The following is an 18,838-nucleotide window of genomic DNA, read 5'->3' as shown; positions in this document are numbered from 1 at the left end:
AGCAGCCACGACAACTGATTCCTCCACCATGACCACCACTACCGTATAGCAGCAAAAGCAAATAAGAAAAATAAAAACAGTAGCATAAGTTATGAGAATACGCAAAATTCGGCTAGCCGCTGAACGTTAAAAGATATCGAAGAATGTTTTAGTAGTTGATCACGGTGCGGCAGAGCGTAAAGTCGATCGAGACTGAAGTGATGAAAATGTGTTTTAAATATATTTATATACGCATGATAATAAAATAAATAAATAGTATTTTTCTAACTAAAAAAATAGTAAAAACGCATGTAGAACAGTTTTCGAACGAACAGCTGAGTAGCAGGTAACAGCTCTCAAAGGAAAAAAGAATGCAACAACAACATGGGTAATGTCCAAACACGCCAATTTGACGCTAAGGGCATGTCCCACCGGCGCGGAAGTGAGTACTGAATATCAAGTTAAATTTAAATATCCTTAAAGAGTTTGTACAACAAAAGGTATTTTATGGAACTTCCGGTACGCAACGGCAAAGCGACGCGATCAAACTACAATGATGGTGTTCAATATGAAAATGAGTATATCGGATTGGCTTGATTTACTCGACCTGCAGCAATATGAAGGCAAGTATCAGGAAGAATAAAAATACATACATATGCTAAATGAAATAATACACATAGTTGATATTTAAGTTCTTCAGATGTAAGAGTTAAATAGCAAAAATAACGCTTGAGAGAAAACACTTTGTCCACACAGGCTGGTTGAAAAGTCTTACAACTGGCACCAGTTAATCAGTTGAAGAATCAAAATTTATACTAAATTTTGGTATTTCATCGCACACAAAAATTTCTCTCCATCTGTCAACTCGTTTTTTGTTTATGAGCTACTTGAAGTTGACGTGCCAGTGTATTTTTTACACTGGCAAGAAACGAATAACGTGCGGTGATATTATTCTTTGTTTTTGAAGGTTTATTGGCAACATAAATCATAAAAAATGGTAAAAGTGTCGAAGAAATTTGGTTCTTCATTTTCACCTACGCACATTATAAAACAAATCTCTTTAGGAAATTTCCAAATGTATAATACTGTGGAAGATATTCTGGAAATGACCGATAACGATTTAAAGGAGAAAGGCATACGACATCCGGGGGATCGCGCAAAAATGCTATCTAGTCTAGTGGGTGTGCAGGCCAAACGGCGCCAGTCTATAAATATCGAAGGTTCGTATCTACAACTATATATATATCTACAATCTAAAAAATCGAGATTGGATTATTAAATAAGTATGCTCAAATCTACCTATTTTATATATATTTTATAATTTCTATATACTTAGTGTCCACTTTGCCGCGTACGAGGGCGCAGCGGAAATATTCTTGCCCTCCGATCTGCTTAGTACCTGAAGCTGGAAAATTATTTAGCATGCATCGCAATATCGTCAATCGTAATTCGTTTTCAAATTTTAAATCAAGCAAAGATTCGAAAAGGCCTACTTGTAATGATTCTAACAATATGTGAGTATAATTTAATGATTATATACTTTTATATATAACAAATTCGTAGTTTGCTAGACATTACATGCGGGGAGCCAACCCAAGCAAGATTCTATTAGAATCTATTACAGAATAGACCAACAGCTATACTCTTAGCTGGTAGGTATCACATCTGAAAATCATCTCTCTCTGGTAGTTTAAATATTGCAATAAATCAATTGTTAAGCGCGCTGTATAGCAAAGTGCACCGTCTTGTTGGAACCAAATGCCGTCGATGTTCAGCTGATTAATTTTTAGAAACAAAAATTCAATCAGCATGACTCCATAGTGCTCGCCATTCACCGTAACGGCAGCTCTTCCTCATTTCGAAAGAAATAAAGGTCGATGATTCCGCCAGTGCTCTATGAAATTCGGGAAGAGATTTTTTTTCAAAGTAAATTTCCGCTCTTTGGAAGCGTTGTTCTGACGTTAAACGATTCATAATGGCTTGCCAAAGCTTACTGAACAGAAATGTCTCCACTCAACATTCTCAAATCATAGTTATCGATATCGATAGTTTCCATGCAGCTAAAAAAAAACCACTCGATATAAAGGGTGGGCCGGTGTTGATTTTGAGTAAAATACAATTTTTTTAGGAAATTATTGTCATTTCTCTTTATTATGATAATACTGGTATGGCCCAATTACGCATGGCCTCGGCGGCACACCTCCATCCGATGCTCCAAATTTTCGATGACGCTGAGGCATAATTGAGGTTCTATGCTTTAATGTGCCGAATTATCTCATCCTTTAGCTCTTAAATTGTTGCTGGCTTATCGACGTACACCTTTTCTTTCAAATAACCCCAAAGAAAGAAGTCCAACGGTGTCGTTGATGTTTAGGTGTGGTTCACATTCAACATCGGCCCTTGAAATTTAACCACCCTTTACATTCTGTCAAAAAAGTATCGGGAATTCGTCAATAAAACGCAAAATAATTTAGTCCAGTCAAAAGAGACGAACAAAATAGCCAACTTCGTAAATTTAGGAGTATGCGAGTTTATGGTTTTATTATGTAAAACCCATCACTGTGAACTTAAATTTGAGTTTTCGGGGTCGGGGGTTGTGTCCTGCGGCCGCCATCTTGGAAATAAGGGTGCAACTGGTTTTTTGCGATTATCTCGTGAATTTCGAAAGTTACGAAAATTTTGTAAATACTTTTTTGTAGATAATAATATTATCTACAACTTTCATTCAAAACGTTTTATTGTAAAATTAATAATAAAAAAGTTATAAACAAAATTACGCGAAAAATTAAGGGATGCATTGTTTTAAAGCGTAATAACTTTTTTTTCTATTGATTTTATGGAAAATATACATCAGAGCTTTTTTATAGAGCATTCTTTTGTGAACATTTTTGTCTAAAAGTTTTTTCCGCTATCTTTATTTAGTCGTATGATTTTGAGCTGCTAAGCGGAGCAACCAATACATTAGCGAAGCGCGTACATGATTACACAGGCCGACAAAATTTAACCAACATTCAGACCCAGAAACCAGACTATATATTTCCAAAGGTTTATGATGCGCTAAATCCAAATCTGGCCTCAGAATTGCTCTATCAGCTCTGGTTTTCGATATATCCTAACCTAAAAGTGCAAAAAACACCATTTTTGCCCATATTTGAGGTTATGTAGCCTTGCAGATGTTTTCTTCCACCAAAATTAAAGGATGGCATCTTTAAATACAATCCTTCTTTTTTCAAATGGCGTTTTGTTTGCTCAAATATCATTTTTTTTCGCAAAGATATCGCATTTTGAAATTTTCATGTTTCGAAATTTTCCTACACCTGAAAATCGATTAAGATAACATAGACATGATATAGTCGCTTACTAATTTTCTTGGGTTTGAGGACCTGAAATATATGGATTAATAGTATGTAAATTTGGAGTTTGTGGGAAAGCCTGCTCGCGGTATGATAGGGGTGGTTTCTAGGGGTTAGGGCTGCGTGTGACTCGGTACCCAAAGGTTAGATAGTGTAGGGATGTGGTGAGTCAGGACACTTATGGTGTGAGACAAAATTTTAAGAAAAATAAGACTTAATTCAAGAAAATTAGTAATCGAATATATCATGTCTATGTTATTTTAATCGATTTTCAGGTGTAGGAAAATTTCGAAACATGAAAATTTCAAAATGCGATATCTCTGCGAAAAAAAATGATATTTGAGCAAACAAAACGCCATTTGAAAAAAGAAGGATTGTATTTAAAGATGCCATCCTTTAATTTTGGTGAAAGAAAACATCTGCAAGGCTACATAACCTCAAATATGGGCAAAAATGGTGTTTTTTGCACTTTTAGGTTAGGATATCTAAACCAGAGCTGATAGAGCAATTCTGAGGCCAGATTTGGATTTAGCGCATCATAAACCTTTGGAAATATATAGTCTGGTTTCTGGGTCTGAATGTTGGTTAAATTTTGTCGGCCTGTGTAATCATGTACGCGCTTCGCTAATGTATTGGTTGCTCCGCTTAGCAGCTCAAAATCATACGACTAAATAAAGATAGCGGAAAAAACTTTTAGACAAAAATGTTCACAAAAGAATGCTCTATAAAAAAGCTCTGATGTATATTTTCCATAAAATCAATAGAAAAAAAAGTTATTACGCTTTAAAACAATGCATCCCTTAATTTTTCGCGTAATTTTGTTTATAACTTTTTTATTATTAATTTTACAATAAAACGTTTTGAATGAAAGTTGTAGATAATATTATTATCTACAAAAAAGTATTTACAAAATTTTCGTAACTTTCGAAATTCACGAGATAATCGCAAAAAACCAGTTGCACCCTTATTTCCAAGATGGCGGCCGCGGGACACAACCCCCGACCCCGAAAACTCAAACTTAAGTTCACAGTGATGGGCTTTACATAATAAAACCATAAACTCGCATACTCCTAAAATTACGAAGTTAAATCCTCTTTTGACTGTTTGATCATCAGCATTTATTTTGCCGCCTTCAAAATAGGCTTCATTTACACATATGCCAACGATTAGTCCAGTCATCAAAGCACCATATACATGCGGTTGAAGAGATTTTCTTCAGTGAATTCTCCTTAATGGCCTCTATCGACTCAAAGCGGCGTACGCGGAGTGGCAATTTAAGTTTTGAGAAAAGGAAAAGGTCACAGGGGCTAAATCCGGTGAATACGGTGGTTGTTCGTTGATATTTGTCGAGTTTTTGGTCAAAAAAGTGTTCACAGTATAAGCCTTGTGAGACGGTGCGTTATCATGATGCAAGATCCATGAGTTTTCTTTCCAAAAATTGGGCGGTTTTCTACGCACATTCTTTCTCATAACCGTCGCATAACTTCCTTTTTATTCTTCATTTACCGTAAATTAATGATGGCAATGATACTGATGAATGATCGTTCATCTATTGTACAATCGCAATACATTCGCCACTGGAAAAATCAGCTTGTGCAAGGAATCTCACGTTGAACGGATACTATCAACCGAAGTGCAGCGAGATTAAGCCCAATGTAAATCGCGTGTGAGCGTTATAGTGAGCTGAAAAACTAAAAAAATACTTATTTGCTGAGACAAGGGGAGGGATACTAGATCCGTGAGCGCGAAGATGAGGTTCTGACAGCATGTCCTGTAATTTTACTACAAGGATCAACAGAAGGATTCAAGAATATAGCAAATTCGTTTAAGAATAAAAATTGTGTCTTGATGATTTACAAAGAGATACACGCAAAGAGATATACTTCAACAGCCTACTGCACATAGACAAATCTACGGACATAATGAAGAACTCATAATCTTGATGAACCAGTAATACGCCTGTCACAACCCTTCCGGCAACGAATTTGACTGAGAGCAAAATATATTATGTGTGATTATGTGTTACTCCTATGTACGTCACGTATGTGGCGCCTTCGACTTAAATACACATAATCTATTCTGCTTTAAGCTCAAAGAAGTTTAAGATGTACAGTCTATATAATGGAAACGTGACCGGCAAAATTCGAACCTAGAATTCCGTTGTAAAAAAAAAATTAAGATGCTGCTAAATAGGCGTATCCTTTTCGCAATACGAACTGTGCAATTAGTTACTTTTGTGAGAAATTTACATTTTGTTTTTACAAAATGAGTTCGGCATATGAAAAATGATTTGAAGCAGTGTGCCTATGCACAAATACTAAAGGTCCAAAAATGTTACGTGCATCTGAAGCAAAATATATGAAGAAGTCAGAGACGTTCATAAATAAACGTTCACCACTTCCACAGACGAAAACCAAAAAACAAAAAAACCTCTCCAAAGAAAAGTTCGGCAAATCATTGATTTGTTTCTGACAACGCTGAACTTATCGTTGCGTGAAGCTCAAGCAGTTTTAAGGAGAAGTGGTGTTAATTTATCTAAAGACACGATTAAGCGGTATATTTTTGCAGAAGGCAAATTCCGGAGCACATTGAAAGAACCGCTATACTTATTATCACGCATTGAAAAAAGACTTGCATGGTTAAAATTCATTTTTGGGACTGCTTCTTCGAAAAAGAATTTGGCCGTTCATTTGTGTTTACCGCCAATTTGAATGCAGCTTTGATAAATAAAATTTACCAAACGGCATCAGTAGCATAAGCTTCTAAGATGTTTGGAAGAACTAGCCACCCTTGGATTTAACAAGAAGACAACGACCCCAAGAAGCGAAGTCGAAGGTGTGTAGAGTGAAAACAACAAAATGGAATTGAAACCTGCGATTGGCCTTCACAGTCGACTGATGCCTCCTGTTATCAAAACAGCAGTTGGCGCACTCGCGTATCGGCACCCACGTCACTGTTGACAGTTATGATTTCGAGGTTGTAAAAGACTTCGTTTATTTAGGAACCAGCATTAACACCTATAATAATGTCAGCCTGGAAATCCAACGTAGAATCTCTCTTGCCAACAATTTGGACTAAGTAGGCAATTGAGCAGTAAAGTCCTCTCTCGACGAACAAAATTAACACTCTACAAGACTCTCATCATGCCCGTCCTAACGTATGGCGCAGAAGCTTGGACGATGACAACATCCGATGAAGCGACGCTTGGAGTGTTCGAGAGAAAGATTCTGCGTAAGATTTTTGGACCTTTGCACGTTGGCAACGGCGAATATCGCAGACGATGGAACGATGAGCTGTATGAGCTTTACGACGACATAGGCATAGCGCAGCGAATAAAGATCCAGCGGCTTCGTTGGCTGGGTCATGTCGTCCGAATGGATACAAACGCTCCGGCTTTGAAAGTATTCGATGCGGTACCAGCTGGTGGTAGCAGAGGAAGAGGAAGGCCTCCTCTGCGTTGGAAAGATCAGGTGGAGAAGGACTTGGCTTCACTTGGTGTGTCCAATTGGCGCCGGTTAGCACGAGAAAGAAACGACTGGCGCGTTTTGTTAATCTCGGCCAAAATCGCGTAAGCGGTTATCGCGCCAATTAAGAAGAAGAAGAAGAATGTACAGTAGGGTGACTCTTATTTTTCAACTTTATTATTTTTTTTCATAGAATGGAATCAAACTGAACCGTAGTCCGCGGGAAATTACTGAATATTTTAAAAAGTGTTATGTAGTATGGTATGCACCCTAATGTACATTTTAAGATTTATTAAATTGGATATGGCTGAAGGCATGAATGAAACTAACTCTAAGCCGGCAATATTATATTTTAAATATAGCGTTTTTGAAATGCTTAGTCGAACACTTTGTTGATGTGACAAGAACTAAGTAGAAGCTGAATGTTGCCGTGCTATATGACGATATAACCTTCACATGCGATTACGATAATACTAGAATTGATGGTATTGCATGAGGTACTATGCCTTGTAAACAAAATTGGTATTGTTGATGGCATTAAGTTATACTGCTTATTATACTGCTTAGCTGATTGAATGTATACACAAATATAAATATAATCAGAAAAATCCAGTTTGTTTGAGACTACGTATTTAAGAAACGTATTTACTTTCCATTTCAAATTTTATGAAATATTGTCAAACTCTCTAATTCTACACAATGCCCAATGCCTGTGCTGTAGATTGTAGCGCGAAGATAGGCGCATGCGTCATTCAAACAAACAATTGAGAAATATCCTTTGTACTCGCGAGTCTCTGATGGCCAAACACTCTGGATCTAAGGGTTGAACAATTGCCAACAACATTTTGAAGGCGGCCTTTTGACAGCGAAGGATAAGCGAAAATTTCCCATTGTTACTGTTTTTGCTTTCCATTAGGTTAGGGATGTTGTATGGTTTACAAATGTTTGGCTGTTGGAGCATTAGAACATTGGATTTGGAGTTGTAATGTTGCAAATATGTATACACGAGAGGGGTTGAGGAGCAAAATCAGAATATGGAGAGAATTCGAGTAATGTGGCATGTGTGTCTCAGACGGTGGGAAGACAGCGCGTATTTTGTGGCATGAAATGCAAACACAAGCATGGCAGGCGGACACAAAAAATACCTTTTGGGCAGGGCCAGTAAGTATGTCGAGTTTTCATTCAGCTACAGAACAGAGAAGGCAACGAATGTAGGCTTTGAGGAAAGAAACGATTTTTACACATATTTTAAACATTTTTGAAAGAATAAATTAAATTGTGGAATTGTGAAGAGTAAATCGAATAATTTTTATGTAGAGAATTTTTAAGGCTTATTCGGTTGTAAAATAGAGAACAAGTCTAATAGTGAGTATAAGATTGGAGTTATTTAAGTAAGTACGTGCAATCATAAAAGTGAAGCGAAATATATTCTCTAATTTACATTTTCTACTTGCATTGATAAGTGCTTACTACTATCGGAGAACGGTTGTAACCTTGATCCATGCAAATCTCTTGACAATTATTTGTACTTTACAAAAAAGTACTTCACTTTGCTATCCACTTGAAATGCAGGCGAAGCAGTTAACGAACAGGAAGTTGTGGCAAGAAGAACAGCAAAAAAGATAAACGAAAAAAAAAGAAAACAAAAACAAAAAAGGGAAGGGGTATAGAAAAATACTCCGGTAATTTATTTTTTGTTTTGTATGCTGTTGCTTCTTCTTCCACCACCCACTTTTTACTATCAACACTTCCTACTAGCGCGCAATTTTTCCACTACAACTCTCCTATGCACTTCATTTCATCAATTCATTTTTCCTTTTTCATTACAGATATGAGGAACTAAATCTCCCAGAAACTAATTCATCACCACCAAACACACCAAATTCGCCGAACAACGGCCGTTTTACTCTCAACAGCTGTGCATCGGACAAAAACAACGCAAGCAATACAATGGATAGTGGTGGTGGCAGCAGCAGCAATTTTGGAAGCAGTATTGGTGGCTCTACCGCATCCATTGCCGGTCAACTGCATTTCCAACCGCATCAACCCCCACCCAATAGCATGACAGTCAGCACGCCATCTAGTGAACAGCAAGAGGCGATTGCTTTGAAGAAAGCTCTGGAGTGGGAACTTAGCTTGGATGCAAAGGATTTACGTTCACATGCATGGTATCATGGGCCGTTGTCACGACAACGCGCCGAGGAGATTGTGCAGAGGGAAGGTGAATTTTTGATAAGAGATTGCGGCTCACAGCCGGATAATTACGTGCTCACCTGTCGCACCAAAGCTCAAGTGCTGCATTTTGTTATAAATAAGGTGAGTTCGAACGTCTGGGATATTTAAGTACGCATGTACATAAACGTATGGTATATATGTATGTATGTACATATGTAGTGGCTGCAGGAATAAAAACTTTGAGGCAAACAGACTTTTTAGGCTTAGCGAAAATATTTGTGTACTTTCATACCTGCCTATGGGAGTAAATAATATCTTTGGCCTTATTCATACAGAGAAAAATATACCACTTTTTGCTGCATGAAACATTTTAAATCTACTCATAAGATATTTTGGAATTAGTACGGAACTAATTGAATATATTTTTTTATCATGCAAAGTACTAGAGAAAAAATATTGCTTTTTGCTAATAATATTATTAGCATGAGAGCAAAGTCTGCTGAGGTAGAAGGTTCAGGCTGTCATTTACCATTTTCGAGGTGATAATAGTTGATATAAGGTTTTCAAAAACGGCTGACTATCTGGAAGTATGTAAATGTGTCTTTTTATCATTTTCCTTCAGAGACATTCCCTCACACATATCTCCATGGCATGTATTTCTGCTGGGAAGATTGTTGGGTAAAAATCCTTTCCAATCAATTTGAATTGAATTTAGGTCAATTGATTTCCGTCCCTGTTCTCCTGTTCGACCCATCAGTAAACCAAATTTGGTAGCCAAGTTTGAAGACCGTACGTTCATTAATAAGATATGGAAAGTTACTGAAGAGAATGGATGTGGGTGATAATGTATCGATCCTATAAGGAACAAGAGTATGTCGAAAATATTTTAAAGTTTTTAAATATTCCTTCATATCCCCACTTTTTGAATCGGAGATGCCTTTTAATCTTAAAGCGCTGAAACAAACTTCTTCTTCAATTAAAATGGGAAGCGGTTGTATGCGTGAGAACGCACCTAATACGTCAGTTGGGCATGTTTTTATTGCTCCTGTTTTGACACAGACGGGGTACAATTTGTTGAGTTCATTTACCGCCTTTCGTTGCTTAACTTTAGGCCACCATTCTAGAGAAGAGTAAGTGGCTTTAGGTTCAACCACTGTCGTGTCCAGTAAGTCATTCTGGAGCTCAGTCCTCATGTTCTTCCAAATAATGCAAAGCAACTAATGCTTTTGTGGCATTTGCAGTAACTTTCTCAAGATGAGAGTTCCAAGAGTCAAGATTGATGCCAAGATAGTTCGCTTCTGTGAAAAGTTGAAGAGTTGATTCATTTAGTACAAGATATTTGAAGCTGATCTTCCTTTGAACGGCACTAGCGCTGTTTTTGATGGGTTAATAAAGAGCCCTTACTGCATGCGGTTAGAAATGGTTTCCTCATGCCAGCCTATGTATGCTATCGGATCATCAACATAACCTTCAGTGTGGAAACCTAGATTGTTCAGTTTGTAGAGAAGTTCATCTATTACTGACGTCCAAAGAGGAGAGAGTCTGACCTCTTGCGGATAACCTCTTATGGCCTTGATATAGTTTACGGGGCCTCCTAGTACTGCCCCGCCTTTTCTAGATTCCTTTTGAGAAGGACATATTTGATTGCTTAATAAGATATATTATCGAAAGCTTCTGATATGTTAACTAAAGGGGAAGTGCTATTTGTTTAGGCTTAATGGCTCTTTCAATAATAATTACAAGACTTTGTATTGCAGTCTCAGTAGATTTGCCTTGCTGGTAGGCTGGTAGGCAAATTGAAGTTGATGTAGTGGAACTAAATAAGTAGTTCTCCCTTATGTACTAATTTAAAAAGTGTTTCAATCTTTTGGGGAAAAATGTGTTAAGACTAATTGGCCAGAAAAGTATTAATGTTCCTGATAACCGATAAAAGAACCAATAAAGAAAATAATTATTCCATAATTAAAAGTAAGTCGCCAAAACTTGATAATAGATTAAAGCTTGCTAATGTAGTCAAACAATTAACATTATGGATAACCAGCTAAAAATCCTTAATAAATAGTCGATTAAACAAACGTTTTACATGGTCGAGCTTACTAGATATATAATCGCACTCAAACTAAAAAAAATCCTGAAGATGAATTAGTTCTGAAGTGGTTTTACCAATTTAAGGGGTAACACCACTGTAGAAATTTCAAAAAATTGATTTTTTTTTATAAGCTTAAAAAATTCTTTGAACCTTTTAAAATACAGAACAAAAAGTTTTATACGTTACCGAAATCTATTTCATAAATATTTTAAGCTTTTAACCAAGCGTTAGTGACTGCTACCTAACGACTTCTCCAAATTTCCAAACTTTAAACGCGTTTTTCTCAAAACACGTTTTCTGAAATTGGCACGCAGCATAACTCAAACAATTTTAAATATTTTTAATCAGGTTTTTCACTACGTCTGTATAATAACCTTCTTAAGAGAAGAGCGTAGGGGATTTTCGATAGATTAATTTAAACGATTGTTATAATTATTTAAGTGCCGTTTTTTTAGTCCAAAATAGAGTTTTTTCCTTCAAATGCTTTCTAATTCCACAAAAATAAATATTTTTTAAATCCCCTACGTGTTTCTCTAGCTATTCTTATCTAGATTAAGAAAAAAAATGTTTCTTTGTTCCAGATTAAAATTTGCACCCTCTGTGCTGCGTGCCGCGGAGGTCCTTCAAGAGAAACCACATTACAAAAATGTCTCCAATGCCGCCATTTTGTAAAATTTTTCGATCAAACTTTGTAGTTTTGTATTTTAGTATATAAGTAATAACTTCCCAAATCAGAGTGATTGTTTTCCCTTTCCTTCTATACAAAAAAATTCTTTAAAAATCTTGTTTATTTTACGCGTGTACAGTGGTGTTACCCCCTAAATGGACTTTCTTTTAGCCTTCTAATGTTTCTATGCATTTTTTATATTCTTAACTGGAGTAAAAAGGTATTATTATGGAGGATGATCTCTCAAGGATCTTTCCCCATATTCCAAATAGTGCTGGGAATATTCAATTAAAGCAGTTGCTACAATGGGACTTCTAATTTATGTGCGCGAATTAGTTGAACCAAATGTTAATCAAGATCTTGGCTACATGAATTTCGCAACCCTATAAATATCTCGTTTGTAAAAGTGATGTCTTAGCAGTTCCTCAGGAGTCAACAATTCATTTATCCACCACAAACTTCTTCAGCAACCTAAGCCTTAAGGACTTAACTCCGACTCTTTAGGCGTATATTTGCAGTATAATTCCAAGCTGGGGTATGCCCTCGCTATCGTCCAAGTGGGACCAGTTTTATTTCAAGATATTGATATGGTTGCATACATCCCTACTTCTTAGTAACCTATTACCGTAACTATAATTTTTAATAACGGGTTTTCCAATAAGAGGTTACATTGATATTCAAAGAAAAATGCTATTTTTTAATATAAATGATCGGTGTTTATTTCATTATAAAGAGGAAGGTATGCCGTTAATAGTGGAAAATAGCACCAGGCAAATGACCACCACGACCACGCTTTCAAGACAATATCCTTTTCATAAAATTTTCCATAACCGAATTGCAAAGTGGCTGCCCATCCATCCCATTCCATCTTTGAGGTCTTGAATCGACCCTGGGCTGTTGGCGTAGACCTTCTCTTTCACGTGGCCCCAAAGAAAAAATTCACAAGGGGTTAAATCACAAGATCTCGGTGGCCAATTGTGATCACTTCTTCGAGAGATAACACGGTCCGGAAACTTTTCCCGTAAAAGATCAATTGTTTCGTTGCTCGTGTGGCACGTAGCGCCGTCTTGTTGAAAATAAACGTTGTCCAGAGCAATACCATCCAATTCCGGCCATAAAAAAAGCATCTCTCGATAGCCTTTTATATACTTAAATAACACCTCTTATTGGAAAACACTTTAAGTCTGGCATTGGCCTATTCCGCACATCCTGTTGCTTTCACACTCGTTAGAGTTAGTTAGTTTTTCTTAGCGAGTTCAATAAGGTGTAGCTGAAGATAAGTACGAGATGGCTATTGGATGAGGTACCGAACATAATTTCGTTTTTCCCTGTAGTTGCTATCAGAAAATAAGCTCACGTGATTTGCCAGTAGGAATGATTGAGTAATATCCTATGCTGCCACAGATGGTATAAACGATATTTTAGTTGAAATATAGAGAAAGAAATGGTAATAACAACCATTTCATTTAAAAATGCTAGTGAACTTCTTAGATAATGTATAGGCTTTTGGGAGCTCTGAAGAAAATCTTTTAAAGACTCGGAGAATTTCCAACACTAAAATGTACATAGATTTCTTTAATGAATTTTGTACATTTTTTTTATAGATACTCCTGCAGCCCGAGACCGTCTATGAACGTGTACAGTATCAGTTTGAGGAGGACGCTTTCGATGCAGTACCAGATCTTATAACCTTCTATGTTGGTTCGGGTAATTATTCTCACACTTAGATACAGTACTCTTAATTATTTTGTTCACTATATATATATGTATATATTCCTACAGGCAAACCAATTTCGGTGGCTTCGGGTGCTCGCATTCAGTACCCTTGCAATCGCACATATCCCCTATCTTTCTATGGCCATAAGATTGTTGGTAATCATTTGCACACCCAGATGCTAGCCGGCATACGTGGCGCTAGTCCACTAAATTCGCCCCTAAGTCATAATGGAAATTTTCGTTTTGGTTCCGGTATTATAACACAAAACACGCAACAACAACAACCAGTGCACAGCCCCATGTCGTCGCCACCGCGAGTTAAACGCGACATACCTCCTCGTTTGCCATCAAAGAAACAACGTTCGCATTCACTAACACCAGCGCACGCTACGCCTACTAGCAGCTTGCGTCAATCGCACAATAATGAGTCAAGTTCCAGCGCCGATGGTGTTATACAAGGAACGCCTACTCCCCCCGGAGAAAGCGGGAATGCGAATGGATTTCGGGATACTGGGCGCAGATTTAGTAACTTCGATAAAGAAATACGGGCTAGCGAGGCATCGTTGGTTGGCGCTGAAAACATGCAACTGCACAGCCACTTAGAATATTTAACACAAGTTGGCAAACTGCACGGCAATGGATTTCAAACAATCGCGCGCTGTTCAGCTGTCACAGAGGCATTAGATCACTTCAAGTTTACCACACATTCATTGCCACGGCCTAATACGAATAATTTTCGAGGCAGTAGTGCTATGCGCATTTCAAGTTTAGCGCGTGATTTTGGCTCAGATGCCGTGGGATTAAGTACTAGTTTGGAGGGTAAGCAAATACCAGAGCTGCCTGAGAAACCACCTAGTCCGCCACCGAAGCCAGTGCGCGCAAATAGTCAGACGCGTAAAGAGAAGGAACAGTTGGCAGCGCATCGTGCAGGGATTGGTGCTGTTGGTTACCACGCTAGCGGTTCCGATTCGGGCAATGGTTCAGGCGATTCGGTGCAGAGTTCAATACCTGGAGACTCAAGTAATGACTTTACACAACATCGTGGTGTGATAATCAAAAATCCACGCTTCTTAAGTAATTCAGCATCATCAGCCACATTGAAGAGTCTTACTGAATTCGATGCGATTGCAGTTGAAGAGAAACTTTTCACACTGGAAATACCCGAATTTAAGCCGGTAAGTAAGGATAATGATGTATTTTTCTCGATTTTTCTTATTTAATGTCAACTAATATATATTTTATTGACCGAGTTCAACCCGCACCTGTATTTGAGGAGAAAGTGCATTGGAGTATCCTTGCATTGATCGCAGAAACGACAAGAGTTAGCGGACCGTATCCCGATCATGTGCATATGACTACGCAGTCTGCACTGGCCTGTGAGAATGTCCGTAAGGATTTTGCCTGCCATAGCGCCATACTTTGGTGGCAGCTGACCTCCCTTAGCCTAAGCTCTTCACTCCTAAGCTTCTCCTCTATGGTGTGAGCATGGGTTCTATTAATGACGAGGCCGCAGCCTCTCTTGCCAATGCGTACGCCCCTTCGTGCTCAGTTATACCCCTGGGTCCTGGGGCCCAAATCAGCGGGATTCGATTATGGGTTTCTAACAGATTCAGTTTCTCGATAAACTCAAAGACCAGTGAGGGCTTATTCTCACAGAATAACAAAGTCTTGAGTGCCGCCTGACAGTTATTCAGAATGGCAATTCGCTCACTCCGGACGTTCTTGTCTAAATTAACCTTTGCGTACAGACAGATGTTATGCACCTCTGTTTGAAAGATGCTGCCCATCGGCACAGAACACTTAGTTGGAACCGTGTATTCCAACGCCGATGCCTTCTTATGTCTTCGAGCCATCTGTGTACCAGTGCAGGGTGCACTCCAAGAGTCTCCTTTCAAATGCAAGTGTACTCCAGTATATCTTGTCGTTCAGTTCAATTCTGAGCTTCTTTTCGAATATTATGACTTTAGTATATCACTAAACATCATAACATAGGTGGGCAACTGGGTAAGGGCTGCAGATTCAGCAGTTACCGAATCCTACCATAGTAATATTTAACAGGGTACGGTTGTCTGATTGCTGTATAATGTAATCTATGTATATGAAGTAGTGTCCCCTCCATTGCAGCTATAGGGCAAGCCTGCATCCCTCCCGTGATGTTATCGCTTAAACGACAACTCCTCCCGGTGCCTGTATCCGGTTTGTGACTTGATTAAGCCTCTGCGCCGCGTCCTACCGCCTACCGTAGCAGGGGCAAGTTATTAAGCCCATTTTCATTTAAATATAAGTGCAAAGTGTAAGTAGTTACCTAAAGCACAGAACCCACAATTAAAACCTCAACAGCCACTTCACACCCCCAAAATGACGGTTGGGTGTGCATTGTCAAGCAGTGGAATAAGTGGCCCATTTTTTTTGAAAATCGTCAAGGGCAAACAATTTCTCTGGATGGTGTCTCTTATCGACGCATGCTCAACGATTATTTTCTGCTAATAATGAGACAACATCCTTTCTTCAGTACACACATGGTTTCAGCAAGATGGTGCTACGCCGCACACAGACATAGAGGGCATGATGATATTGCGTGACCTCTTCCCTAACAAAATGATAAGCTATTTCGGTGACATATCCTGACCCTATCTTACCCCTGTGGAGTTCTTTTGTGGGCTTACCTCAATAATAAAGTGTATCAAACTAACCCAACGGTCATCTCAGCACTAAAAGAAAATATCGTTCGGCAAATTAATGACATCCCGACATCTCCAACGAGTAGGACAGAGTACAGATACCAGATTCCAAGGGTGCATCCGACGTAACGGTTGACATTAAAGGAATTATTTTTTTTTTTTAATAAAATCTGCACTTGTCTACTTTGTAATAGTTATTGGAGTGAACTTGTGTCATTAGTAATTCTTTTTTAATTTAACTTTTAATTCCTAATTCTGCAACCGCATACCCTGTACTTATAATTATTAATAAATTTAAAAAATATTTATGTTAAGTGGTTAGGAATTTCAGGAAAATATAGGCATTTCTTGGTAGAATACGGCTGGTTAGATCAACTTAGGCGGTTATTGCTCTGCTCTTTCCGAATTAAAGTCTACTATGCGCATTCTTGTGGAATGTGTGTCCACTGTAATTTGTTTATTTCAACATAATAAGCTGTGAGTTTTAAACCACTTAGACTTGTAAATGGAAATACCTATGTTAGTCGAGGGCACCACGGTAGTTCCTTTACACTGTTCATTATGAAGCAGCCTAGTTGCCTGCTGATTATTGTAAGGATAGGCACTCATGTATGTAAATTTTGAACAATCATTTCCTTATTTCCATTTCTGATGTCTTCAGCTGTGACATAGAGTGTTGTACGAAAGACCCTATAAATCCTCTAATCGTGATTCTTAGTCTATAAATATGCCTTTATGGCTGTACGTTTCTTTGGAAGAGGATCCGGGCGAGTGGAATGTCTATTGATTCGACACCTAGACGCGTAATATTTTTTCTTTTGATTTGAAAAAATGTTGATGAACTTATTCTCGCCGGGCAAGCATTCATCCGTTCACATTTTGCATTGGAGTTGGTCATGCACTTTATAGTGTTTTTATAAGTAAGGTTGCTGGTATTTCTCAACCTCTCATGAGGTTTGCATAACTACGGTTGTTGGTATCTCATTATATTGTGAGGTTGGTTGAATTTTTCCATATGGTTGTTCAACAGCAAAGCTAATTTTTCCTAGATGTAGAAATATTCTCATCTCACTTCTCCTCTCATTTATAGATTTCAAAGTTTGATTTCGAGAACTACATAACACTGCTACTGCCGTCGGTGGACAACAAACCATTGGACGGTGATGCTCTTACCACCTTCAAAATGATGTTGCTTGAATCAGGACCAAAAGTGATTGCGGAGCATATCACACGTATCGATATCGGTCTGCTAATTGAAGAGCTGCCTGAGGATGAGGAGCGTAATGTGTTGGATTGTTGCGGCTTAGAAATGCTTACACTGCCAATTGGTAAAGTCTTCCGCGCTGATTTAGTCGAGCGTACTCAGTGCATGAAACTGATGGTTGCAGTAACAATACTCACTTGTCAAACGGACTTGGATCGTGCTGAGTTGCTAAGCAAATGGATACAAATTGCGGTAGAAACGAAAACTGCTTTGGGCAACCTTTTTGGTTTCTGTGCCATCATGTTGGGGTTATGTATGCCACAGGTAAGTAAATCCTAGATTTAATTAAATTTTTCTATGTAAATTTTTAAACTAAATTTAATTTTAATTTTAATGTTTTTACAGATTCAAAAATTGGAACAAGCTTGGCACATACTACGTCAGAAGTACACGGACAGCGCATTTACTTTTGAAGCCAAACTGCGTCCTACGCTAAACAGCATGAATGAGTGTTCCAATCCTCAAGCGCCAAATACTACTGTGCCACATGTGTTGCTCTACGCTTTGTTGAAGGATCGGCCGATCATCGATATTATTGGCGTGAACAATATCAACACGGAAGATCGCTGTTCACTTTACAACACTTGTATTACAGCTTGGGAAGCTAAAGCTGACGATTTTGGTATGACTATTAATTTTCTGCACTTAGACTCGGCGCGCCATTTCCTCAACAATTTAACGCTGTATAGGAAAAATGCAAAAATTCTGCTAGAAGAGTCCAGTCAGCGGTTGGATGAGTTGCTCAGTGATGCTTTTAGGTGAGTAAATAAAAACGTAATGCCCTGTTTCTGAAGTAACTTACGTCTATTTTTCTCAGAACCGAGTTCCATGTTAAATTTTTGTGGGGTAGCAAAGGCGCCGTCGCTACGCCAGAGGATCGCCATTCTAAATTGGAGAAAGTACTCGCACTGATGGCTGATAAATTTTACAGTGCCGACTGCAATAATGCTGATACCTAAAGGGATAGATATGGGAATAGATTTTAAAAAAGTTACATGGATTTATACTTTTATATGAAGCAATTTTCAGTTGCCTATATGCACGTGCTCGTATGTATGCATGAATGACTAATTTAATAACGACTAGAGTACCAGTTTTATTCGCCACTAGCAATCGCTTTAATCTCGTTTGTTAGAATAATTAATGCTGAAACCGAAAATGCTTTATTAAGCGATTTTGAATTGTGTTCCATCTTTTCATCGAATGGATGGCAAGCGAAGGATAAAACTGGAGGAGAGTCAGGCTCACAGTAAATGTGGAATGGTGGTAAAAAAAAGTCTATTAAATTGATGTCTGTGGGCGTCGCGCTTAATTCTTTAAATGAAGGAGCGAGAAGAAAAAAAGCTTGAGCCAACTTCACCCCGTTTATGAGAGAGCGATAACATTGCCGCCGATTTCTCTTTGCCTATCAAGGGCGACTTTTCAAGAAAGAAATTGCCGACATGCCACA

General features: G+C 38.2%; 1 protein-coding gene across 1 annotated transcript; it reads left to right on the top strand.

Moving 5' to 3' along the window:
• The first annotated feature begins 172 nt into the window (after positions 1-172).
• Positions 173-18,811, top strand: LOC129248431 (breast cancer anti-estrogen resistance protein 3 homolog). Its single transcript, XM_054887972.1, has 10 exons — positions 173-421; positions 480-602; positions 1,044-1,199; positions 1,316-1,493; positions 8,626-9,112; positions 13,332-13,434; positions 13,510-14,618; positions 17,215-17,652; positions 17,734-18,146; positions 18,206-18,811. The coding sequence occupies exons 1-10, from the start codon at positions 364-366 to the stop codon at positions 18,345-18,347; spliced, it is 3,207 nt and encodes a 1,068-aa protein (XP_054743947.1). The 5' UTR covers positions 173-363; the 3' UTR covers positions 18,348-18,811.
• The last annotated feature ends 27 nt before the right edge of the window (positions 18,812-18,838 follow it).

Source organism: Anastrepha obliqua, chromosome 5 (genome assembly GCF_027943255.1).
Source record: "Anastrepha obliqua isolate idAnaObli1 chromosome 5, idAnaObli1_1.0, whole genome shotgun sequence".
NCBI lineage: Eukaryota > Metazoa > Arthropoda > Insecta > Diptera > Tephritidae > Anastrepha > Anastrepha obliqua.
Note: the sequence above shows the minus strand (reverse complement) of the source record. Positions and strands in the feature narration are given on the sequence as shown.